At 35.9% G+C, this 25,915-nt stretch overlaps 1 protein-coding gene and 1 pseudogene across 3 annotated transcripts in view; both read left to right on the forward strand.

Moving 5' to 3' along the window:
• The first annotated feature begins 201 nt into the window (after window positions 1-201).
• Window positions 202-25,915, forward strand: part of LOC119244694 (coiled-coil domain-containing protein 7-like) — a 34,932-nt gene continuing 9,218 nt past the window's right edge. For 2 of the 3 annotated variants that reach the window (XR_008551806.1, XM_054695094.1), the window contains exons 1-12: window positions 202-466; window positions 2,263-2,590; window positions 3,979-4,062; window positions 6,507-6,590; window positions 9,346-9,366; window positions 9,694-9,726; window positions 12,957-13,123; window positions 15,847-15,911; window positions 16,808-16,864; window positions 18,297-18,372; window positions 21,173-21,203; window positions 21,766-21,855. Coding sequence is in view for 1 of the 3 variants with exons in the window: in XM_054695094.1 (XP_054551069.1) it covers window positions 2,312-2,590; window positions 3,979-4,062; window positions 6,507-6,590; window positions 9,346-9,366; window positions 9,694-9,726; window positions 12,957-13,123; window positions 15,847-15,911; window positions 16,808-16,864; window positions 18,297-18,372; window positions 21,173-21,203; window positions 21,766-21,855 (987 nt within the window). In the remaining 2 variants the exon portion in view is untranslated. The remainder of the gene's footprint in view (window positions 467-2,262; window positions 2,591-3,978; window positions 4,063-6,506; window positions 6,591-9,345; window positions 9,367-9,693; window positions 9,727-12,956; window positions 13,124-15,846; window positions 15,912-16,807; window positions 16,865-18,296; window positions 18,373-21,172; window positions 21,204-21,765; window positions 21,856-25,915) is intronic. The other variant, XR_008551807.1, reaches the window with a different exon arrangement.
• Window positions 22,503-23,141, forward strand: LOC119245110 (pyridoxal phosphate phosphatase PHOSPHO2-like; annotated as a pseudogene).

Below are 25,915 nucleotides of genomic sequence, written 5' to 3' on the forward strand. Positions count from 1 at the left end.
AACCCCTTGCGCCACCAGGGAGGCCCTGTTTCATTTCTTTAGGGCAAATATCTGAAAGAACCTGGGCTTGTGAAGCGTCAGGGAAGAAGTCACACAGGTGAGAAAGCAGCTCAGCTAGGCATTTGTGGGAGCACAAGTCTCCAAATTCCTCACTTCCGCTTCCGGGAAGCAGCGCTTCCCGTCGTTCCCATCGACGTTGGCGGCAACGTCTTAGCGTCAACAGCAGGGCCCGCCGGGAGGCCCAAAGGTCATCGCTGCCCACCGTGGGGCGCCAAGCCCCCCCCCCCCACCGGCTTTCATTCCGCTCCAATGTTAATATTTGAAACAGCCGAGCTGCTGTCTAGAGGGTTTGCAGGCTTCTGTCTTGAAGGAAGTCCGGGGGGTCAAAATTTCCAACTTCCTTACATTAGGGCCAGCCTCGCCGAGGCCAAAGCAGCCAGTAGCTGACGTCCAGCAGCCGCAGCAGGTACACTACGAGGAGGGAAGGGGTGAACTTCATTAAATTGTGGGAGTTTTCATTAGGTTCCCATGCAAAAGCATCCTTGCTTGTCCCCATGCAATTCCCAGTCCCTTATTTTGATCCTAATCCCTCCTCTCCTCTCCTCCCCCTCCCCCATAGTGTCTATCTGGTTTATAGTTCTTGTTGCTTGTTGATTTTTGTTTTATTATAATTAGTCTTTTTCCTAGTCCCTTATTTAGGTTTCCCAAGTTTGCTTCCAGGTGACTGCTTCTCTGGCAGTTGTGGTTTTGATGCAAGATCTAAGGCAAACACACCGTTTGTGCCCACCCGCTCCCTCAATTTTGTGTACCAGATCATTAAAAGGTTAGGAATAAATAGCAACAGAATCCTTGAAGGAAAAGCACAAGACATTTTTCTTTGTGGTAGAACTGATAAACTTGGGCAAATTTATGGTGGGATAAATATCCACCTCCTAGGATTATTCGGAGGGTTAAATGAAGTAAATGTGTAAAATCGTTAAATCTTTTCTTCTAAATACGAATGTTCACTGCTTGTAACTTTTATTTTTGTGTTATGACTTTCATGGATCCATCAGTTTTTCTAGCACCTGGTAAGTCTTCCATCCTTCTTTTTCTGGTTTCTTGAAGTAACCCGCAGACCTGCCTTCCCACTCAGCTATCATAGTTGAGCTTTCCCTGTGCCTATCTGAAATGTCCTGACCTATTTGTGTATTACAACTCATTTCTTTTTGTTTGCTTATGGATATCATCTAAGCAATTTCCTTCTCTGGACTTTTGCTTTCTATTGGATCATTTTCACCAGCATTCCTGGGCCTGCAGTAAGTTATTTTCCCCATAGTATTGAATGCTGGATGACTGATACTGTTAGGGGGAAAGGATGTCCTGAGATAATCTCATACAGGCTTTGTGGACTCCACCCCCACTCCAGACTAAAGCCATCAGGACATTGGGAAAGACAAATCCCATCACCACCAAGGGGAGGGTGGCTGGGACCTGAGGGTGGAGTTGGGCAGCCAGGTTGGATATAAAAACCAAACACGTGGGCCTTGCTCTCGCTCTGGCTCGCGATCGCTCGCCTCCTGGCTTCACCGCTCCTGGCTGGCGGCCAGCTCTCAGAGCGCCATTTTGGGATTCCTGATCGGCGGATCGGGTAGGACTCATTTAAAACCTTGTCTCCCACTTTTTCTCCCAGAGCTGTACATTTCCTCATTTCCCTTTCCCTTGTAAATAAACCTTTTATTAACCTTTCACGTGTGCCTGCAGTAGAGCATTGATAAGTCCTTTTAAGCGCGCGGGTGAGGACCCACAGTCAGGCACCCCGTTTTGTATCGGGGTTGCTCTACAACAATACCACGGTGTGGGCAGAGTTGGTTCCCTCTGCAGGCTCTGCAGGAGACTTTGTTCCATGTGTCTAGTTTCTGGTGGGCGCTGGTAGTCCTAGGTGTCCCTGGCCTGAGACTCATGTCTCCTGTCTGTCTCTGTCTTCACCTGGCATTTTCATCTACAGGTATCTGTATCTGTGTCTCTGTCCATTTTTAACTCCAGTACAGACATCAGGCATTGGATTAGGACCCACCCTAGTTCAGTTTTCACTTCCCTTAATTTGATTATCCAGATGTAAATGAGTCTTTAATCTCCTCTAGGGTTTTCTCACAGTCTTTTGTTAGAAATGTTTCCAGCTCCGTTTTATAATTGTACCAGAATTTACTGTGGAATCATCTTTAAAGCAGTTGATAATTCTGCCATCATTTTAAATTTGAAATCTTAATGTTTTATTTGCAGGGAAGAATAAAAATTTCATCTATAATTTGGAAACTAAATAAACAACAAAATGAAGCCAGTAAAACATCTGTTGACCTCTAGTAATAAGTTGGCAAAAGTACCAGAAGTAACTCGTAAAAAAAGACTGCTTAATTCACCATTATCACTTGCACCAAAGGAAAAACAGACTGCAAAATCAGTACGTGATAACTTTGAACAAATGGTCTTAAGATCTCCACCAACAGGAGACTCCCTCATAAGGTATGCTTTGCCTGTTCCATCAAGTAGGACAAAGGAGTTAATAGCAGAAGATGAATTGATCAGTACAGTTACCAACCGTCTGAAAATGGTAAGATACTGGTTGCTCCCTGGGCTGGGGATCTCTATGACTATCCCTGGGTTTAATAATTTGCTAGAAAAACTCACTGTACTCAGCACATTGCCATACTGATAATAAGACGTGTTGCAGTGAAAGAATACAAAGCAAAATCAGTAAAAGGAAAAAGTACATGGGTGAAGTCTGGAGGATACTAGGTTCAGACTCCTCACATTCTACTTTTGGAGTCATATAGGATATGCTTAATTCTAGCAACAGCAAATTGTGACAACATATGAAATACCAACCGAAAACTTCACTAGAGACTCAGTGCCCTGGGTTTTATTGGGGTTGGTCACCTAAGTACTCTCTGTTTGACGTACCAAAATCTAGACTCCCTGAAGGAAAGCAAGTATTCAATATAAATCACATTGTTGTTCAATTTAGGGACGGGTTACCAGTGAATGACCCATGTTACCTGCGAATCGTGGGGACCGTCCTGAAATCTAAGTTCTGAGACACCAGCCTAAGTCCAGCCTTGTAAGCAGATCTTTCTAGGGATAGATCTGTCTAAGTCTCATGCCTGCTATGTTAACTCTACTCTGTAGTTTAGAAACTTTTGCTCTTAGGATTAGGGGAAAGCCTTTTTCTGAGTTTCTTTTTGCATAAAGATCCAGAATTGAATTGTAAATGTACCAAAGTGAAAACCATGAGGAGGGGCACAAATATAAAAAGAATATAATTTGTCAAACTTTCAAAAATATGTTTGCTTAAAATTTGAGGTGTTAGTTCAGAGAATTATCTTTAAAATAATTTTTTTTAAGATTTATTTATTCATGCATATACAAGAACCGGGGTACAGGCCAGATGTGCGGGAGGGTAAGAGGATTCACCAGAGACAGAGAGGGGAACAGAACAGGCAGACTGACTGAAATACACTGCTGAGGGGAGCAGCGGGCAAGACAGGAGAGGTCTGCTGCGCCATGTGAGATTCTCACTGGCCGGAATTGAACCCGCGCTGCAGAGGCTGCAGACAGCTTCACAGTGCTGCGCTCAACCACCAGAGGAGGCCCTTTAAAATTTTTTTTGGTTTTGGTCTCCATCTCTTATTTCCCCCTCTCTTCGAAGAAGAAAATCAAGTCAGATATTGAGGAATACCTTGGTGTTACATAGAGTGCTTCAATTATTTATGGACAGATCATTTTCCTTTTAAATAGCTGTCAACATAGAAATGTAAGAGTCATAGACCTCTCCCCCTTTTTAGATAGTAGGGTGAAGAACTTCATGATAACGGGAAATAGGGCATGAGATGAAAAATTTATGTTGATGGCACTGCTAAAGTCTTGATATGGTTGATTAAATATCTTTTACATTAATGTAACACTTTCACTAGTACTTAATTTGCTTTGATTTTTTCATAGGTTGTTTCTAATTTGGAAGAAGCCTATGGACATGACATCCAAAATGAAGAGAAGCCAGCTGAGAATGAAGAACTCAGTTTATCTGTATGTATGTTATCCTAATGTAGAAACGTTAACACCAAAAAGGGTTAAATATTTTTTGAGTCCACATATGTTCTCAACGAATACCAATCATTGAAAATGATTCTCTTAGATAACTTGAAATTAGTGTACTGATCTTTCCATCCTCTGCCAGTACATCTTGACATTTAATTAAGGGTTTTGTATATCTTGAGCCTATTTATAATGCTACGGTCTTACCTGTTTCATTTTTTAAGCTTGTGGTTGGCTGTTGGTTTGTGATGTGTATTCTTTATCATGTTGAGAAAATATTCCAGCTCTTCAAATGTGTATCACTACACCATACTCATCACCAAAGCTGCAATAATCCCTACTACAGTCCCCCACATAAAGGGTGGCTCCCCTCCCTATGTGCTTCTCACCTTTTACCCTACCCCTCTGGTAACCTCAGTTCTACAGTCAGATTTCTAGGACTTGTTTTGGTTTAACTTTGTCTGTTCCTTTGTTTGTTTCTTTATATTCTACAGATGAGTGAAACTATCCAGTATTTGTCTTTCTCCTTCTGACTTACTTTACTTAGTATAATCCCCTTCAATTCTGCCCATGTTGGCACAAAAAGCAAGCTTTCATCTTTTTTGAAGATATCCAAGTAGTATTCCATTGTGTGTGCATGTGTACACACATAGTACCAACATCATCATCTTCATGATATAATCCTCACTTACCACTGGGCACTTAGGTTGTTTCCATAACTTGACTATTGAAAATAGTGCTGCAATGAACAGAGGAGTGCATATATCCCTTCAAACTAGTGTTCTTGCATCTTTAAATCGATGCCATTGGTCCTAGTGCCTTTTATGATCCCAAATTCTCCTTGAGCCCTAGCTTACCTAGTTAATTTTTTTTAAATTTTTTTAAAGATTTATTTATTCATTTATACAAGCACTAGGTACAGTCAGAAGTGCAAGAGGGTGAGAGAATTCACCAGAGCCAGAGCAGGGAGCAGAACAGGCAGAAGGACCAAAATACACTGCTAAGGGGAGCAGCGGGCAGCAGGAGAGGTCTGCGCGCCATGTGGGACCCTCGCCCGGCAGCCGTGGATCGGACTGGCGCTGCAGAAGCTGCTGGCAGCTTCACAACCCAGCCCGCCACCGCAGCGGTTAATATTAATTAAAATATTAATTTTTTAAATATTTTATTTTATATAATTCTTACATCATTTTTCATTTTTGCACAATGTATGCATTTTCATTTTGGTTATATTCCCCATACAGTTGCATCCCCCGCTAGTTTAAATTCCATGATCCATTATTATTGCTCCCTGGCATAGCTACTTTAGACTATTGTTCCCTGTTCTGCTTTTATTGATCTTATTTTGTTAAACTGCAACCCTGATCGACTCGATCTCCATCTTTTTTTTATATTGGTGGCACCTGACTGTGTGTGGAAGGAAATCCCCAAGTATGCTAATGGTCCCACCTTGTAGTGATTAGAAACTCTAGTTCAGTCATTTTCCTGCTTCCCTGAATGACTGTCTCAGTTATTCCCCCTCTCCCCCGTGTGATCACAGGTCTCTACCATAGCAAATGTGAATATGTTTCAGTGTTTGTAGAGGAAACTTATTCCTCATGCAGCACATTCTTTGACAATCCTAACTGTACACAGGCATCTGAAATTTGTTTATCATGGGTCAGTTCTCTGAGCTACAAATCACTGCTTTATAAGAGGAAATTCAGAGCCTCCCTGGTGGTGCAGGCAGTTGAGCGCCGCACTGTGAGGCTGTCCACAGCCTCTGCAGAATGGGTTCGATCCCTGCCGGCAGGGGAGAAATCCACATGGTACAGCAGACCTACCCTTTCTTGCCCGCTGCTCTCCTCAGCAGTGTATTTCGTCAGTCTGCCTGTTCTGTTCCCCACTCTGTCTCTGGTAAATCCTGTCACCCTCCTGCACATCTGGCCTGTACCCCGATTCTTGTATAAATAAATAAATCTTTAAAAAAAATTACCTTAAAAAAAAAAGGAATTCAGTCATTGTGACATTTTAATCCATTACTTTTTCTTTTCTTCAAAGTTTTCTATGGTCCATAAGTGATAGTGAAAAATCATTAACTCTTGGCAGGTAAACTTATAATAAGTTGCCATAATTAGCATTCATTTTCTAACACAAGGATATATATTTGTAAGGTATATACAAGGGTTACCTGTTATGGCCACCTGTAAATTGTAGAGGATAATGGAGGGAAACATAGCTAGGAAATCAGCATGAATGAAAGTCACGACCCAGAATATACTTTCTTCCATACTTTCTGGGAGAATCTGCTAGTATAGCATTTGGAGCATGTCTTCTTGTCTCACATGTTTAGAGTTTAAACACTTAATGTCTTACGTGTTTAGAGTTTAAATACAGATGGATATGCAGATGGGTTCTGAAATAAAAGTAATTTTCTGGTTTGTTACTCTTTTGAAAAGGTTGGGAAGAATCTGCGTGCATTCTTGGAATGTTGTTCACAATTTCTAACTCAGTTAGAAACAGCAACTAAGGAAAAACAAAATGTATGTATTTTGTATAAGTGGCCAATTCTAAAATATTACTTAGTATTTTAATAATTTTAATTATTAGCAAGCAGTAATAATAACAGCAAACAACTGTGTTAACTATATTCTAGTTCCTATTAATAATTGAAATTAATTTTTTTTTTTTGTGGGACCCTTGCCGGCGGCGGGGGAACGAACCAGCGCTGCAGAGGCTGCGGGCAGCCTCGCAGCCCAGCGCTCAAACACTGAGCTACCAGGGGAAGCCCTGAAATTAATTATTAACAAAATTTTTAAAGATGTATTGGATATTTGAACTTGAATGTAATAATTTCATTGGTAATACTAGTCTGAATACAATGTCTTAAGAAGTTATAAAGGACATTGGATTTTTCTTTATTCTTACCATAGACATTTACATCAAAGGCAAATTTTCCTCTAAATAAAGCAGTGATTGAGTCATTAGTATTTTCATATGGAGTATTTATATTTTATTGTATTTTCTAAGTAAGTTTATATTACAAAAATGAAGTATCATAATTAACGAAGATTTAAAAAATTAAGACATTCCAAAAAAATGAAAGTCATCAAAATTCTATTTCCTCAAGATAAGCAACTATTGTTAACATATTTTTGTTTAACTTCCTGCCTTTCTGTATGTCTATATTATTTTTGAAAATTGAATAATATGTAGTATATCCTATTGGTAATACACCTTATTTTGAGTTTTAGAATTAATATTTTTTGTGTTTTATCTAATTGAAAACAGTATTATCGTGGAACATTTTATAAAGTGAGGAAAATACAGAAAAAAACAAATTATCTGTAATCTCTAATGAGAATATATTTTCTAGTGTTTGCTCTGAATATATACACTTCCAGGGTTTTTCAGTAGAGTGGGATGGCCCAAAATTTGCATTACTAATAAATACATTATTTTAGCAACCTAATCTATAAATGGGCAGCAGATATGAACAAACAATTCACTAAAGAAAATATCCAGAAAGCGGGCCTCCCTGGTGGTGCAGCGGATAAGATGCAACCTATGAAGCTATCTGCAGCCACTGCAGCATGAGTTTGATCCCCAGCCAGGGAGCTACCCACATGGTGCAGCAGAACTCTCCTGACTTGCCCACTGCTCCCCTCAGCAGTGTATTTCAGTCAATCTGCCCGTTCTGTTCTCCACTCTGTCTCTGGTGAATCCTCTCACCCCCCACACCTCTGGCCTGTACCCCAGTTCTTGTATGTATAAATAACTAAATCTTTAAAAAAAAAATATCCAGAAAGCAAGTATACATGAAAAAAAAAAGTTATCATGACTTCCAATAAGAGAGGTGCAGGTTAAAACCAAAATGAGATGCCATTTCATGCCCACTATAATGGCACATATTAAAAAGACCTCTGACAACAGATATTGGAGAGGATGTGGGAATAAAGGAACCTGATTGCATCCTTGTAGCTAGGAATACAAAATGGTGCAACTATTATGGAAGGCAATCTGGATTTACCTTAAAAATCTAAAAATGGAAGTATCATACTACCCAGCAACCCCACTCTTGGATATCTATCCAAAGAATATGAAACCATCAACACAAAACCCATATGTTCCACAAAATTAATAGCAGCAGTATTTACAATAAGTAAGACAGGAAAGCACCCTAAATATCCATTGATGGGAGATTGGATCAAGAAGATGTGGTACATCAACAGTATTGAATACCATATAGACATAAAAAAGAATGACATGCAGCCAATTCCAACGGAGAGGAGGGATTTTGAAACGATTATGCGTAGTAAAGCAAGTCAGAATGATAACAAATACTGGTTATTTACAGAGCAGACAATTTGATAAGGTGTCCATAAACACTTAACAAAAACCAGTGGATAGCGATAAATATCATCGTACTCAGATTAAGTGGAAGGGAGAGAGACAAGGGGATAATATAGGATGGTGGTGAAAAGGGAATTTTTAAAATTTAAAACAAAAAATACGGTTGCTTAAGCATTGCTAATGCTATTGGTTGCTGGACCACACTTTTTGAACTACTGATCTAGATTTGGTGTTGCAGAAGAGGAATTTTAGACTAGTTTGAGTTTTCAGTTAACTTTTTTTTTTCAGCCTGAATATTTGCAGTAATATTTTCCTTTTGATATTTAAATGTAATTCAAAATTTTTGTCCAGATATTATTGAATGGCTGTGTGTGTGTGTGTGTGTGTATAACCATTTCAGCATTCTATTTCCTAGATATCTTGGACTTTTGATTGGTTTTGTATGTTCCATTTCTCTCACTGTTTCCCAAACCAATTTTTTGTATTTTCCATTAAAAATATCAAGTAGTAGTATTTTATATCTTTATTTTTAGCACATTTAGCAGAACAAACTTTTATTGAAGACATAATATTGGTAAGACTATGCTTTTAATTATTGTATTTGCTGTTACATGACAATATAGATATACTGCACTTCTGAGAGGAATTTAAATTTTATTCTTTGCCAATATTAAGAAATAAATTATAGATGTGAATTATTTGGGGGTATACATCTATAAGGATGGAAAATTATTTTTTTCCCTAGAACTAAGGAACTATATAAATGTACTAAAAACTCTATTTGTAAAGATAAAAATAGTGAGATTTTAGATTATAGATTTATAGTTTTTTTAGTAATTTGTATATTTTTGTGATTGAAAGTTGCAAGAAATGAATTAAATATTTTATCATATGCATTGTGAAGAACATTATGTTTACATGTTTTAATTAAAATTTATTTTTCAGATTTTGGAATCTCTTTTTAAGGTATGTTTCATATATTACAGCTTAAGCTTAAGTAAAATTTATTACAGGTGTGTGTGTGTGTGTGTGTGTGTGTGTGTGTGTAAATGAAGCAGAGGCTTTAAATGTTGAAGAAGTAAAAAAAATACCCAAACTTGCTGATTTAAAAATTTTATGTTCCAATGTATGCTGCTATAGTCCCATTCTGAAACAGATGATAAATGACGTTTGGTTCAAGACTAATATTTGATAAATGAAGATACACACACACACACACACACACACACAGACTTATTTCAGTGCAAAAATTCAACTTACCAATAACTACTTGTTTTCTATTTTCTTTTTCAGTGGTTTCAACATCAGGTCAATCAGATGGAAGAGGTAAGTATAACATTTTAAAATTGCTAATTAAGTGAATATTTTGTCTCATTTGAAAACTAATTGGAGGTACAAGTTTACATTTTTTAATAACCATTAAATAGTGATTTTTTATACTCTGTGTGTATTCTAAAAGTGAATAATAGAAATTTGATTATTAGTCTTTCCTTAATTTATGTAAAAGAGCAAGTAGCAAGAAAAACTTACCACCTAAAAATTTTCCCCTAAATTTAAAATATCATGTATAATATGATATAAACTTAATCATGAAATTATATATTAGTTTTCTTTCAATTTAATTATTTCAGTGATCATATTTTATGCTTTTGATTTTCAGGTACTTTACCTCCAGCTTGAGTAGTCATCTCTCTCTCTTAGGGGGATTATGATTCTATTTTAGAAACCATACTGTGAATGCTGTAAACATAGCAGAATGATTCCCAGGGTAGTTTCAGTGATTTGTGTAATGATTCTATATTTCCCTTGGCTATGCCTACAGTTTAGCCCAATTAAACATTCCTGAAACTCAGGTACTTAAGTAAAAGAGGCCCATTCATTTGGGGTATAAAATTAAAGAGTAAAGATAGAATTTGTAACTGTCGCCTAGCACCTGTTTATATCTCCTCTGGCCCCTGATTCGAAAACTATCATGGCCTGTATGGGCTTTGCTTTTGCATAGGCATGACTGACATTGGAAGCATATTAGGGGTTCTTCTTTGACTGTGGTAGATTGGTCATTACCTCTTCAGAGATACAGTATCAGAATGAAGTCCACTATTCCCGCACCTTCTTGAAAAATATTGACTTCTTTGAAACTTGGGCAATCCAGCTTATTTTCTACTTTCTTACTTTTGTCTCCCAAACTCTTTTCAGATTATATTATGGATTTGACTCACTTTATTTTTAGTTTTGTCAATAAGTGAGACCTACCCACATGCCAGTTTCTCAGTTTCTTGACTTCATCATCTTTGAAGATCTAGTTAAGCGTCCTTTACCTCTTGCCTTCACATCCAATTTCATACTGAACCTTACCATTAACCAGATTATTTTATAAGTCACTGATTCAGTGAACTCATTCTTTTCTTTTTTTAAGATTTATTTATTTGTTTATACAAACACTGGGTACAGTCAGAAGCGCAGGAGGGTGAGAGAATTCACCAGAGCCAGAGGGGAGAGCAGAGCAGGCAGACTGACGAAGTACACTGCTGAGGGGAGCATCAGGTGGCAGGAGAGGTCTGCGCGCCATGTGGGACCCTCGCCCAACGGCTGGGGATCGAACCGGCGCTGCAGAGGCTGTGGGCAGCTTCACAACCCAGCGCTCAACCACTGCACCACCGGGGAGGCCCCAGTCAACTCATTCTTGAACTACATTCTTTAAACAGTGCTCTGGTCACTCTTTGACTTTATGAAGCTCATCAGTTCATTTATTTTCCTCTGTCACCATCTCAGTCTTGCATTGATGGGTCATATTTAAATATCACCTAAGGTATCAGTTACAAATATGTACCTTTTCAAACTCCAAATCAGAGCTTCTGAATTATGTACTGAATAATTTTTGTGTGTTGTTTAGCAATCTGCCACTTCAACAGTTTTCCTTAGAGGATTATTATATATGATCTATGCACATTAATCATTTTGGAAGAATCTTGGAATAATTTTGTTTTGTCATTGGCACTGCCCATGGGGATGTGCTCTCTCAGGACTTTTTCAAGGAAGTCACCCATGGGAATGTTACTATTAAAACTTGCTGGTGGGGCCTCCCTGGTGGCGCAAGGGGTTGAGCAACGCACTATGAAGCAATCCGCAGGCTCTGCAGCACGAGTTCAATTCCCAGCTGTCCAGGGAGCTACCCACATGGTGCAGCAGACCTCTCCTGTCTCGCCTGCTGCTCCCCTCAGCAGTGTATTTCAGTCAATCTGCCTGTTCTGTTCCCCGCTCTGTCTCTGGTGAATCCTGTCACCACCCCACATCTCTGGCCTGTACCCCAGCTCTTGTATGCATGAATAAAAAATTTTTTTAAAAATGAAACATAAAACTTGCTAGAGATGAGCACTACTAGGTATAATGCGCCCTTCCCTATGATTAAGCAAAAGAGATATGACAGAAATAGGAAGACAAGCTTCTTCCTCCTCTAGAGTGTAGGGTCCTCTGCTGACAAAGGTTAATGCCATTATACTGGTCAATACAGAAATCTTCTATTATGAGAATAGTGAAGAATGTGTTTTTAAATGGGAGGCAATACACAACTGTAGCTGATTGCTACTTCACTTTTTAGACTCCTTTTGAGTGACTGTCTCTTCTTTGGAATCTTTATTTTGTCCATAGAGTTTCCATATATCTCCTGCTTCCTTTCCACCTGTACTGTACCTCCAATCTGACTTCCATTATATTACTGTATTCTAATCCTATTCCAAGTTGATATTTCTAAAATGAAGTCTCTGTCATACATTTTTCATACATTTTTAGTGCTAGAATTTCTCTTTGCTAGGTCCTAGATTATGCTGTCACTACTTCACCCCACCCCAGATTTTCCTTCCATCAGAATTAGAGGTTTCTGCATTGGTTTATTTTTCTTGTCAACACTTCCTGACCTCAGTTAACTATTCTGCCTGTTTGTGTGTCCACATATTGACTGTTTCTAAATTTCTTTCACTTTTTTTCGCACTCATATTTGCTAAACTTTTTCAAAGTAGGCTGATTTTCTACAATATCAATTGTGGTTTTATTCAATGGATCTAACTGATTCTCTTGACTGCTCATTACACAGTCGCTTGATTTATTCCAGAGAACTTGAGGCCCCCAAATGTCTCAGTCTTCCCCATGCAACCTGAGGAATGCCAGCTCCATAGACCCCAGATACTAACTTGTTGAGGCCAATTTGCTATCTTTCCATAGGAAGAATTTTGGGGGAACAATTACTTTGGAATTCTCTTTTAGATATTTTAAATTGTGCTTCACTGGTCTGCTACAGTTGTTACTGAACTTTGCTTAAAATTCTTATATATTAAAAAAATAAACAGAAGATTAGATTTCAGTTCTGTTTGTGAAAATTAACACCGAGCTATAATTTTGTTGCTAGTTAATTATTTATATATGTTTGTACAAATATTAATATTTGATTATAGGATAAATAATAATATGAAAGTATTTAAATATGAGAAATGAAATCATAAAGTTTCTGTAAGGTATAGGAACAATATTTCCTAAGTAACTGGTTAATTTTATTATTTTAGATAAGTAAAGATCAAAGCTTTTTAGAAACAGCATTACCAGCATCTGATGATACAATCACTTTAAACATTTTTCAAATGGTAAAGCAAGTGCAAAAACTTGAAGAACTGAAAAATCACATTAAACAAGGGTCTGGGAGCTCCTGGAAATCCTTGTTTTATAAAACCAAGTAAGTAAAATATGACTTAACAGAACTAAAACCAGTAATAGTGGGCATATGACTAATAATAATGTAGGATAATGGTTCAGATATTAAAATGTGCATAGAGGTTTGAAATCACATCAGAAGGTCTAGTCAGCTCCTAATTGAAATTTCAGTAGTTTGAAATGTTACTGTCACCTACAACAGTCACTAGCCACATGTCTGGCTTTTCTTTGATCTCTTCTGGGAGGGTGAGAGGAGAGAGCTTTCAGTGGGTGTACCACCCCAATTGAGGCATTCCCAATTTCCTGGATCAGAGTCTAAAGAACTCCTGCTGCCTGGGTTGGGTCCAGGCCCACTCTTGTGTCAGGAAAATTCCACTGAGGTATTTTGCAATGTCCTGGGTTTCCCTCATTGTGTCCTGGGAAATCAACCCAGAGCCCAGACAGGGTGCCCCTAGACACCTCCTATTCTCTTCCTTCAGTGACCACCAACCTTAGTTTTTGAGCTCCCTAGGGATGTTCTGGAGAGGTATCGCTGGTTCAAAGCATCTGGACTTTTCTATGACCATATCAGTGTTTTTTTCCTAGTTGTTTTTAAGAGAGAGGATAATTGCAGCTTCTCTATTCTACCATCTTGTGGGCAGAGCCCTGTTTCTAGTCATTTTGATATGGGCCATCCAATAGATGTGAGGTGGTACCTCCTTGTGGTATTCATTTGCATTTCTCTTTAGTTCTTCTACCCATTTTGATTGGATTGTTTGCTTTCTTTTTGTTGAGTTGTATGACTTCTTTGTGGATCTTGAGTATTAGCCCTTTGTTAGATGCATGACATACATATATTTTCTCTTATTCATAGGATGTCTTTTTGTTTTGATGATAGTTTCTTTTGCTGTGCACATAGTTGCTTTCTTTTTCATTTGATTTAGTTCCATTTGTTTATCTTGGCTTTTGTTTCCCTTGCTTTTGGTGTCAAGTCTTCTAAGACATCTATGAAGCCAATGCTTGGAATGTTTTGCCAATATTTTCTTCTATGAATATTAAGGTGTGAGGTCTTACATCACATTTAATGCATTTTGAATTAATGTATGTGTGTGTGTGGTGTGATAGTGGTCTACTTTTATTCTGTCCAGTTTTCCCAACACTGTGTTGAAGAGACTTTTTTCCTCCAGTGTCTGTAGTACTATGGTTGAGAAATCCTGTCTGACAATGATCTCTTCTTTTGTTACATCTTTCTTATCTCTATTCTTTGACATCAAATCACATCCCTAATGATTTTTTGTTATAAATTAGTGATACATCATTATTTCAAGGTATTATCACTAAATTATTAATTTAATCAATCATGTGTAAGTGTTCGCTCTAAAACTGTTACTTCCTCAAGATCAAAACAAGTTACATGCATCGGTGTATTCCCTGTCACATTACATTTATTTAATATTGCATATTAATAACAGTAAATATATATAACTTTATGAACACCTGATGACTATACATAAAGGAATGAAAGTAGTGGTACTTGTGTTGGATCCATTGGGGGCTACATAACTAGACCTTGGTTCAGAGATTCAGATATACTCACTTGAGTTTTATTTTGAGAAGCATAAAGTTAGTTTCAAACTATTTAGTAGTACTTAAAATTTAAGTATCTAGTGTGTGCTAGGTGTTTCCTTTTAACTTTGCATTTATCATTTTGTACTTATAGCTACTTTATGAGATAGATGGTATAATACCCCAACTTTAATACATGAAGAAAATGAAGCTCTGAATGGCTCAGTAATTTACTGAAGGTCATATAATTAATAAGTGGCTAAAAAAAGGTTTTGAGCCATGGAATCTTATTCAGGAAATTGTGTTTTATTTTTTTTTTAAGATTTTTTTAACAGATTTATTTAATTATTAAGAACTGGGGTAAAGGTCCGAGGCACAGGAGGGTGAGAGAATTCACCAGAGCCAGATCAGGGAGCAGAACAGGCAGATGGACCAAACAAACTGCTGAGGGGAGCAGTGGGCGAGGCAGGAGAGGTCTGCCCCACCCTGTGGGTTTCTTCCTGGCCAGCCAAGAATCGAATCCGCACTGCAGAGGCTCTGGACAACTCCACAGTGTGGCGCTCAATCCGCTGCACCATTAGGAGATGCTGTTTTTTTTTAAAGATTTATTTATTCATGTATACAAGAACCAGGGTATAGGCCAGAGGTGCAGGGGTGGGGGGAGAGAGAATCCACCAGCGACAGAGCGGGGAACAGAACAGGCAGGTCGAAGGAAATACACTGCTGAGTGGAGCAGTGGGTGAGATAGGAGAGGTCTGCTGTGCCATGTGGGCCACTCCCTGGCTGGGGATCGAACTCATGCTGCAGTGACTGCGGATGGCTTCATAGGTTACGTCTTAACCCCTTGTGCCACCAGGGAGGCCCAAGAACTTGTGCTTTTAATAATTACACCATAAATAATATATTGGTTAAAAGAAATCTTATGCTTCTATCCAACTTACTTTTGCTATTTTTGTTATTAATGTTATTTTTTGCTATATCTAATTATATTCATGGAATACATAGAATTACATAGTTTGGCTCTTACTTATTTGCTTGCTACTGATTAATTTCCCTTAGTGTCTGTTAATAAAGTTTAAAGAATATGTTAAATTTTATTCTACAAACTGATTATGTCTAGGGTATACATTCTAGTTCTTATTTAATTGTAAGCTGAACCTATTTTTTTGATAATAAATGTTTTCTTTTTTGAAATTTTAGCACGGATAGTGAAAAGCCACCAGAAATGACACAAAGTTATGAAAATGTACTGCAAAGTGTTGAAGGTGATAATATTTTATAAATCCCTAGCTTTTCATAGAGTTTCCTAAAGATATTATCATTTTGAGACTTATAATTTTAAAATGCATAGCCATCAAATTATATAATCATAAATTTATAAAAGATATTCACTAGTGAGTTTCATATTTTCAGTGAAAGTTCTTTTTTATGTTCCAGATTCCAGGAGTATAGATAATGAATAAAACATGGTGGTTACCCTCATAAATCCACAATTTATTAAGGACACAGATTTACTATGTATTGTTTTAATATAGTATAATTCATGATAAATGTATGTGAAATTTGCAATGAGACTACAGAAAGGAGCCAATTTGTTCATCCAATTTGAATAAAGATTTATGCAACCTTAAAGGATGAACAGGATTTAGATAAGTGAAGAAGGGGGATATTTATGAAAGGGATATTTAAGAAGACAATAAGTATGAACAAACAGCATGAGTAGGGAATTACTAATGGAATGGATTATAATGTGGAGTAATAGCTAGGGACAAAGGTAGGAGAGACCTAGTTAAAGGAATTAGATGTTGTTCAAAGGAATTTACATATATACATATATGTATAAGGGAATCACTGAAGATTTTTTCTTGGTAGGAAAATTATATTGTTGGAATTAATTTAAAAGAGATTGTACTGGCCACATTGTACAAGCTAGATTTGGGGACTGGGTATAGGAAAGGGAAGGTGCTGTGTCTTAGATGCATTATATGTGCCAATACTGAAGTACAAGTAAGAATAGAAAACATGCAGATTTGAATTTTTTCTTAATTTTCTTGATTTTTCTTAGAGTTTCTTTGAATGAAGTATTAAAATGTGAGATTTAAACTCAATTAATACATATAATTGATAATTGAAGCTTGCAATAAATTCACTTTTATTCCAGAATTCATAAAGACCCATGCAAGTAAAGTAAACATAGATATTCCTGAAACCAAACCACGTAAGTTTCCATTCATTTAAGTGTCATTGTGTTACAACTTCTGTTGATGTCATTAAGTTATGTAATTTTCTCTAAAGTAATTATTGAAGTAAAATCACAGTTCCCTTGAGTTTGGAGTTGTTCAGTTGAGCTGGCTATCAAGCAAGTATTGAATTCTCAGCCATACAATTTGCCAAAAACAGATTTGTTTTTGAATACTGTGCTAGCACTTATAATAAAAGATTTCTCATTGTGATGAATGTACTACTGTAATATTGCAGGGGCCTCAGTCAGCTCAACTGCTATCACATGTTATTGTAGACTGTTTGCTAAGCCAATAGAAATTTATTTTTCATAGTTCTGGACTTTGGGAGTATGAGATTAGGATTCCAACATAGTTGAGTTCTGGTGAGCCTTCTTCATTCTTCCTGGTTTGCAGATGATGCCTTCTTTTGTCCTCAAGTGACAAAGAACAGGAAGAAAGGAAAGAAACTCTCTTGTGACTCCTTCATGATCTAATTGCCTTTCAGAGACCCCCATCTTAAAATATCATATTAGATAGAAAGATTTCAGCATATAAATTTTAGGTGAACATAGTATTTAGTCCATATCAGGGACTTTTCTCTCTCCTGAGAACTGTATTTTCAAATTGTGACAGGAATACCAGCTGATATTCTTTGTAATCCTTTAGCATGTCCAGGTCAGAGTTTTAAGTCACTTTCTGTGCTATTATATTAATCTTAAAATATTGTATATTGTACCTTATCATTTTTTTATGCAGGATTTTAAATTGTTCTCTCTTGCTTATAGGAAATTCTGAATTCTAAGACTAGCTTCTCTCAATATACCCTTTGAGCCTTTAATGAGAATTAAGCCTCTCAGTCAATTATTTGTGCTTTATTTGGCTTCTTTTATATGTAGTTGATTTTTTTTTTAAAGATTTATTTTTATACGAGAGCTGGGGTACAGGCCAGAGGCATGGGATGGTGAGAGGATTCACCAAAGACAGAGCTGGGAGCAGAACAGGCAGATGGACCGAAATACACTGCTGAGGGAAGCAGCAGGAGCGACAGGAGAGGTCTGCCGTGCCTTGTGGGATTCTCCTTGGCCGGCCGGGAATCAAACCGGCACTACAGAGGCTGTGGACGGCTTCACAGCGCTGCGCTCAACCTGCTGCACCACTGGGGAGACCTCCATATTGTAGTTGATTTATTTGTTTCCTTTGCTATATGTTGCACATTTATACTTTTGAAAAAACTAGAAACAAAAGTATTGGCAAAGGTGTGGAGAACAAGGAATATTCATAAGCTGTTGGTGGAAATGTGGGTGCAGCCACTTTGCTGTCTCCACTTTATGCTTGTATAATTCTCAAACATATAGCAGTTAATTATATGAGCATAGAAGTATAACATCAGCCATTTGTAATATCTTTACATTTTTTTTTTAATAATAGGAACTGTTCGTTCAGTGACTAGTCAGTTTAATACCATGTTGGAAATATTTGAAAAACAGTCACATACATTGGAGAGGTAAGCTTTTAGAATAATTTCTTTTCCTAATTATAAGGGTGAGTTTCTATCTATTTTAGAAAAGTTGGAAACAAAAAACCAGTATCACTGTTTTAAAAATTTAGTGTTTTTACATCAATATTTATGATATATAATTTTAAGTTTCAAAATTATAATCATATAGTATATAATGGAAAACAATATGTCAATTCCTTTAAAAATTAAAAACAAAATTACCGTATGACCTAGCAATTCCATTTCTGGAATTGGGGGAATTTTACCTCCCCCCAAAATTGAACTTAGGGTCCCCAAAGAGATACTTACTTGTACACCTGTGTTTACTGTGTGCTTATTCACAATAGCCAAGAGGTAGAAGCAATAAAGATAGATGAATAAAGAAAATGTGATATATTCCTGCAGTGTATCAATCTTAAGAAGGAAGGAGATACTGACATCTGATAATATAAATGAACCTGAGGAACTTGTGCAAAGATCAGCTCATTGTGGTATAAGTCAGTCACAAAAGGACAGAAGCATATGATTTCACTTATATGAGTTACCTAGCATAATCAAATTCATCGAGACAGAAAGTAAAATGGTCATTGCCAGGGACTGAAAGGAATGAGAATCATGGAGCTGTTCTTTACGTAGTGTAGGGTTTCAGTTTCTCAAGGTGAAGATAGATAGTAGTTGTACAACAAAGTGAATATACCTAGTAATAATGGCTGTATACTTAAAATGATTAAGATGATACATTTGTTATGTATATTAACCACATTTTTATAAAATAAAAAAATTGCAGTCATATAAAATGTAGTTTGTGCGCATACTTTTCACTTAGTTACAATTTATTATAAACTCAAATTCTTTTTGAGTAAACATTTTGAATTAAAGTAAAACATTCAGAAAAGTTTGCATCACAGTATTTTCCAAGAATTTTGTTTAGATTCAACATTAAAACTTGACATTATCAGAGTTTATAATTATCAAATCCAATCATCCATATTTAATAAAAGACTGTAACATATCAAATGTAAAGAAAAGTTTTCCTGGTCATTGCTAAAAATGGAACTAAAAGGCTTATAGCCTTACATTAATTGAAAGTCACATACTTGGTATGTAATTGAATTAAGCCCTATTTTACTTTTATCCCCTTCTTTCTCATTAGAATCCTCTCTATTAGAAGGGTAGGGTAAGAACTTTTACAGCTTTGAGATGAAAGCTTTAACATGTTCTAGGGACATTCTTAAAGTAGGAAACTGTTTCCATCAATGTTCTTTGCTTTGGGCTAGGATATTAAAGTAGACATCTGTAGTATTATTTATTCTCGCTTCTCACATTGAGCTACTGGTACTTGTTATAAATGGTTTTTGAATCCCTGGACATAACAAAAATCAGTGGAAGTCCTAGGATTACTATAAAGGAGAGGATTTCCTGTACATAACCTCATGCCCAAAGTAAAATTTGTACAATTGTCTGGTGAGAACAATCACTGTACATTTATTTGCATGTCAGTAAGTATCTTGAGAGTAACAGTAGATGACCTACAATTCTTTGAGATGACTAAGGATATATAACTGGTACATTGAAAAGGCATGTCCTGCAGAATGAAATCACAGTGATATTTTTTGGACCTTTTGTATATGCTAATTGAGGTTAACACCTCCTTCCCCCAAAACTAGGGCAGTGCCATGACTTTTCTGATCACTCTTAAATAATAATCACCTTTTCTTTTTGTTTTTTTCTTTTAAAGATTTATTTTATTTCACTGAGCATGATCCCTTCCAGCTCCATCCATGTTGAGAGACACTACCGGCTGTGGGGAGAAGGGAGTAGAATCAAAACAAGGGTGGTGGGAATTTTACAGGCACTATAGTCAAGATGAAACTGCATACATACATTGTACAAAAAATGAAAAACGATGTAAAAAATATATAAAATTAAAAAAAGATTTATTTATTAATGCATACAAGAGCTGGGGTGTAGGCCCTGCAGCTTGTTTCTCTAGGTGGTTTTATTGGTACATAGCCACACCCATTCATTTACCTTTCATCTATAGCAGCTTTTGCAGAGTTGGGTCATAGTGACAGCAATAATTTGGTTTGTAAAGTCTAAGATATTTATTCTATGGCTCTGACAGAAAAAGTTTGCTTAATCCTGTTGTGGAATAAGAAGTGATATTTACGAGTGAGAGAGATCTGTGTTTTCCAATACAAGTAGATCTCAGAAAGTCTAAGTTGAGTACAATATATACAATGATGTCATTTACATGAAAAGCACAGCAAACTAGACATCGAACCCATCACAAAAATTATAGAATTGAATAGATACATGCATTACTATATAAATGCAGAGAACAAAATATATTGTAACTTATTATCTCTAGGGAAAGCATTGGATATTTGAAATAGTTGTCAAAGTATACCTGAACTCATTTGTATTAAATTATTTTACAAGGGCCTCCCTGGTGGCACAAGTGGTTAAGCACTGCACTATGAAGCAATCCGCAGCCTCTGCAGCATGAGTTCGATCCCTGAACGGCCAGGGAGCAGCCCAAATGGCACAGCAGACCTCTCCTGTCTCGCCCCCTGCTCCCCTCAGCAGTGTATTTCAATCATTCTGCCTGTTCTGTTTCCCACTCTGTCTCTGGTGAATCCTTTCACGCCCCACACCTCTGACCTGTACCCCAGCTCTTGTATGCATAAATAAATAAATCTTTAAAAAATTATTTTACAAAGAAAATGTATAAATATGTTACAATATTTAAAATATAAATTGTAAAAATATAATACATTATAGATAAATTTGTTTTGTTTTTCAGAGCTGTAAATGAGCAAGATTTGTTACAAACTGTAAGTAAAGCACTCTGGGTTTGAAACTGTACTTGGTGTACAATTAATAGATTCTAGACATTGTCAGTTTACATAATCTTAAAGATCCAGTGTACACTCAGTTTGTTTATTTATTTATTTATTTGTTTATTTTTGTGGGACACTTGCTGGCGGCCGGGGAACCAACCGGCGCTGCAGAGGCTGCGGGCAGCCTCGCAGCCCAGTGCTCAACCACTGTACCACCAGGGGAGACCCTCAGTTTATTCAAGAGATTTCTATGCATGCATGAGCTGGGAAGCTTTGTCTGTTCTTTTGTTTTTATTAGAGCTTACTGTTACTTAGAAACACTTCTGAAATACTGAGCAGAATATTCCATAATTCTAACCTGCCATGTTTTGTCACCTCTAGTTCCTTTGCTTCTTTCAGCTTCAATTATAGCTTCACTATACAGATACATGCCAGTGGTTCATTAATTCCATTAGTGAAGGAAAACTTTCTTACTTTAAGAAATAAGTACTAAATGATTTTTCTATATTGAGATTTTTGCTTTTCCTTATTATAAAATTATATTATTTGATTTTAGAAATGCAAAAAGATGGAAAGTGATTTCCAGATGTTATCAGAGGAAAAAGTGCTATTGGAAAATGAACTGCAAAAACTGAAGAATGCAGAGGTTAGTTAAATTTTGTCCAAAAATAGTATACTATTCATTGAAGGTTTCTAATATTAGGATAGGAATCAATGATAAAAAGTTTATTATATATTTTCAGTATTAATAACTGGACAGCTGTGCTTTAAAAAAATAACAATCCTGTATTCTAAATTACATATAAACTATTGAAACCAAATGGATGCTATGAAAGACAAATTTAAGCTTTAAACATCCTGATACATTTCTAGAACAAATATTTAATTTTATTGAAAGATCAGTATATTAGGGTTTTTCAGATATATTTTAAACTGGTATTTGCATGTTTCATGTCACTAAGAAGAGTGAATAGAAATACTAAGAACAAAATTGTTTCCTTTTTTTCATTCTCCTTTGCCATTTTTTTTTTTTTTTTTTGCCATTTTTTAAATGTAGCTTACAAATTTCAAACTACCAACAACAGAGCCAAATGGATCACTCAGATGTTTTGGTTTGGTATTTTTATTCACCATATAAAAATGAGATGTGTATTTCAGTATAAGACAAACAGGAGATGATGTAAAATACTCTTGACTCTATTAAAGTTGCTTATCGGAAATTTCTTCCTTACTGGAGGAGGAAGCAGTCGAATATCAGGAAACTTGCTACTAAATCGGCTAGAGAGGCAGTGATCCTGCACAGATGTAAAAAATAAGAGCAGAACTACAAGATTCTTAACCAAAAAAGGATTTTGGACAGAATTTATTGGCAGAGTCTTTAAGTATTTAGGCAATGAAGGTAAAAGTGAAAATGAAAAGACCAGTGATAATTCCTTTCGCTCAAGGGATGGTGGAAATTTTAAGTTTTATAAGAAAGAATAAGGATAAATTTGACTATTATTTTTTCAGATTCAGTTTCATTTTCCATGGACTGAGTTTTGGAAACTACCAGTTTTCATGATGTATTTGATCAAGTATTTACAAATCTAGCAGCTTTTGATAGCAGTGGTCATCTCACTGTGGAAAAGCCACCATGCTCATTAATGTGTGCCCCAAGAAATCTTGGCAAAAATACAATTTGATAGATTTTATACATGAACAATTACAACAGGGAGTGAACTTATATACAAATTGTATATATATAGGTGATGGTGGAAATGATGTCTATCCAGTAAACTTCTTAAAGAAAATGTTGCCCTGCCACAGAAAGGATACACTTTGCAGAAAATTCTTACTGGAATGTCTCAAAATTCTGAGCCTACCCAGTCTTCTGTTGTAATTTGGTCTTTAGCTGTTGAAATAATTTTGCATTTCCTATTTCTAATAATATGACATATAAATAAAAAAATAATTGAGTATTCTGGCCAACTATAAATATTTTCCAACACTTTAATCATGCATCATTATATCCACATTCAAAAACTATGAAACTTCTTACATGTCTTGAAAATGTTGCAGTGTTTTTAAATCTGATATTAATATAGCTATACTAGCTTTCTTCAGATTTATAATTGTTTCAGATGTCTTTTTCCATCACTTTACTTTCTATAATTTCATGCACTTACATGTACCTGTACCAAACTGTCTATATTTGCATTATTCCTAATAAGTCAGTCTCTATTAACTGGCTTGTTTATTCTATTTTCGTTTATTTTAATTACTGGTGCACTTAGATGTATTTATGTCACACTAATGTGTATTTTCATTTATTCCATAAATTTTGTTTCCTTTTTATCTTTAGTACTTTATTTTTTGGGGGGGCAAGAAAATGTGTTCTCAATGTGTATATATATATTTTAGTTGTAACAGTTTCTGATTTTGCTTTCTTGTGTTGTTTCTTTAGATGTGTTCTCTAACCCACAATGCTCTGCTCTAGAGAGCAGTGATTTTTCGCATGGGATTAGTCAATGTATGATCTGTGATACATGATTTTCTTGTTTGATCCGTAGAAACTTTGGTGCTCATTTGATACCTTATACCGCTTATTCATTCCTTTTTTAAAAATAGTATTTTTTGCAAGGTAATGTTGGTTTACAGCACCGTATATGATTTAGGGATATAGGTTCACATCTCTTTAGATATATATTTAAAAAAAACTACACATTTAGGAGGGTTCTCTATCTTCCCCCATTTCAAATAATCCTGGTAACATTTAACCCAAACAAAGCCAGTAAGATCTAATCACCTAAGAATGACTATTATAGGAGGGAAGCAGTTAGATCTAATTCCAGAGTTGTATCTAAAATATGGGGAAAATAGCCATAAACTCCTCTCTAAAACTTCCCTGAAAGGATATAAGTTTGTGTCTGTCCATTAATTTCTGTTATTTTAAGTCCAAGAGTTGCCTGTCCATGAGCTTCTGCTATATTAACTCCAAGAGTTGCCCTGGTTCTATACTTCACTTAAGAAAAATCATTCAAAAAGGAAGGCAAAAAATATTTCTTTTTCAGAAATCAAAGAGCTTCCCAGACCTGTGCAACCAAAAAATGATAAGGAAAATCCTTCAAGCAGAAAAATGACACCATATAGAAATTCACAGATTTTTAATTGTACATTGCAATAGCACCCCATTTCCAAATATCAAAATCTGTATCACCATTGTATTTGCTGGTCAATTGGTTGCTTTAGAGTTTATAGTTTGTCTTTAATTTACTACAGTCTGTATTCAAGTGATATTAAATCACTTTATATATAGGAATCTTGAAATAATATGCTTTCATTTGTTCCTTTTCATACTTTGTGCTATTGTTTTCATATATTTTACTACATGATATAAACTATCCATTGCATTATTCTTAGTTTTGTTGTAAATAGTAAACTTTCAAAGAAATTTAAGTAACAAGAAAAAATCTTTATATTTATCTACATAATTAGCAATTCTGTTGTTCTTTCATTTGTGCTTTTTGTTAGAGGGATAGAGAATTTGAGGTTGACTTTTTTTTTCTTCACATAATGCCATTCAGTCAATATTATTTCATTGTAACAAGTGAGAAAAATACAATCCTGGCCTATATTGAATGCATTGATTTTTTTGAGGACCTGGTTTTATTGTATGTCATTTCTCTAAAAATCTATCAGAGACACAAGTGCGAACTTACTGTACTTTAAAGATGTTGCTCATTTGTTGTCTGGCTTGCGTTGTTTTTGACACCAAGTCTGCTGTCTTATTCTTGTATATGATCTACTTTTCTACTCTGTCTGCATTTAAGATTTTTCTCCATTTGATGATGATGTGTTCTGAGTAGTTTTCCTTACATTGTTGTGGATTTCTGCATATATATAATTCAGTTTCATCAAAATTGAAAATGATTTGGCCATTATGTCCCAACCTCTTCTCTCTATCATGAACTCCAGTTACAAACATTATTAATCTACCTGAAGTTGTTCCATAGTCATTGATAACCTCTTCATTATTTTTCAGTCTTTTCATTGTTTTGATATTTTCTGTTGTCAATATATATTAGGTTTTTCTAAATAGGAAACTACTCAACACTCATATCTACAAAATTATTTTGGGACATTGGCAATTCTTATAATTTCAGTTATTATTGCATATTTTCCATATTTTCTAAGAAAATATTATACTTGCATTTCACTTGTGAGAAATTTGCCACTATCCCGAATTTGGTATATGTGGGGAGTTGTGGTCTGAAACAGGAAATAAGCACCTAGTGTCTCAGTAGGTCTCTATTATTAAGCTTATCGAAAACTGTCAATATTCTAATTGTTAATTTTTCTCCATTGTGTGAGATAATCTGGTACTAGAAAGTAGTTCAAAAATAGTTCAGAACATGTGACTAATTCTACTGCATTTGTTTTGAAATGCAAACTTGTTCCAAGATAGTAAAAAATGTAAGCATTCATGAATTTTTCATTTGCTTATTCAGTCAAATGTACTAGGTGAAGGCAGAAAATAGCTTCTCTACAAGCTACTCAGTTTACCATGTGTCTACCACACCAGTCCATATCTGGTATTACAACTTTTTATACTATTTCAGATAACCTTCTTGCAACATATTTAATGCTCATTACTACAAAAAAGCTGACTGTCTTTTTCAGATAAATATATTTATCATAATCGTATATAATGGTCATTTAACTGTATA

The sequence above is a fragment of the Talpa occidentalis genome, unplaced genomic scaffold, assembly GCF_014898055.3.
Source record: "Talpa occidentalis isolate TD23 unplaced genomic scaffold, MPIMG_talOcc4v2.1 talOcc4.14, whole genome shotgun sequence".
NCBI lineage: Eukaryota > Metazoa > Chordata > Mammalia > Eulipotyphla > Talpidae > Talpa > Talpa occidentalis.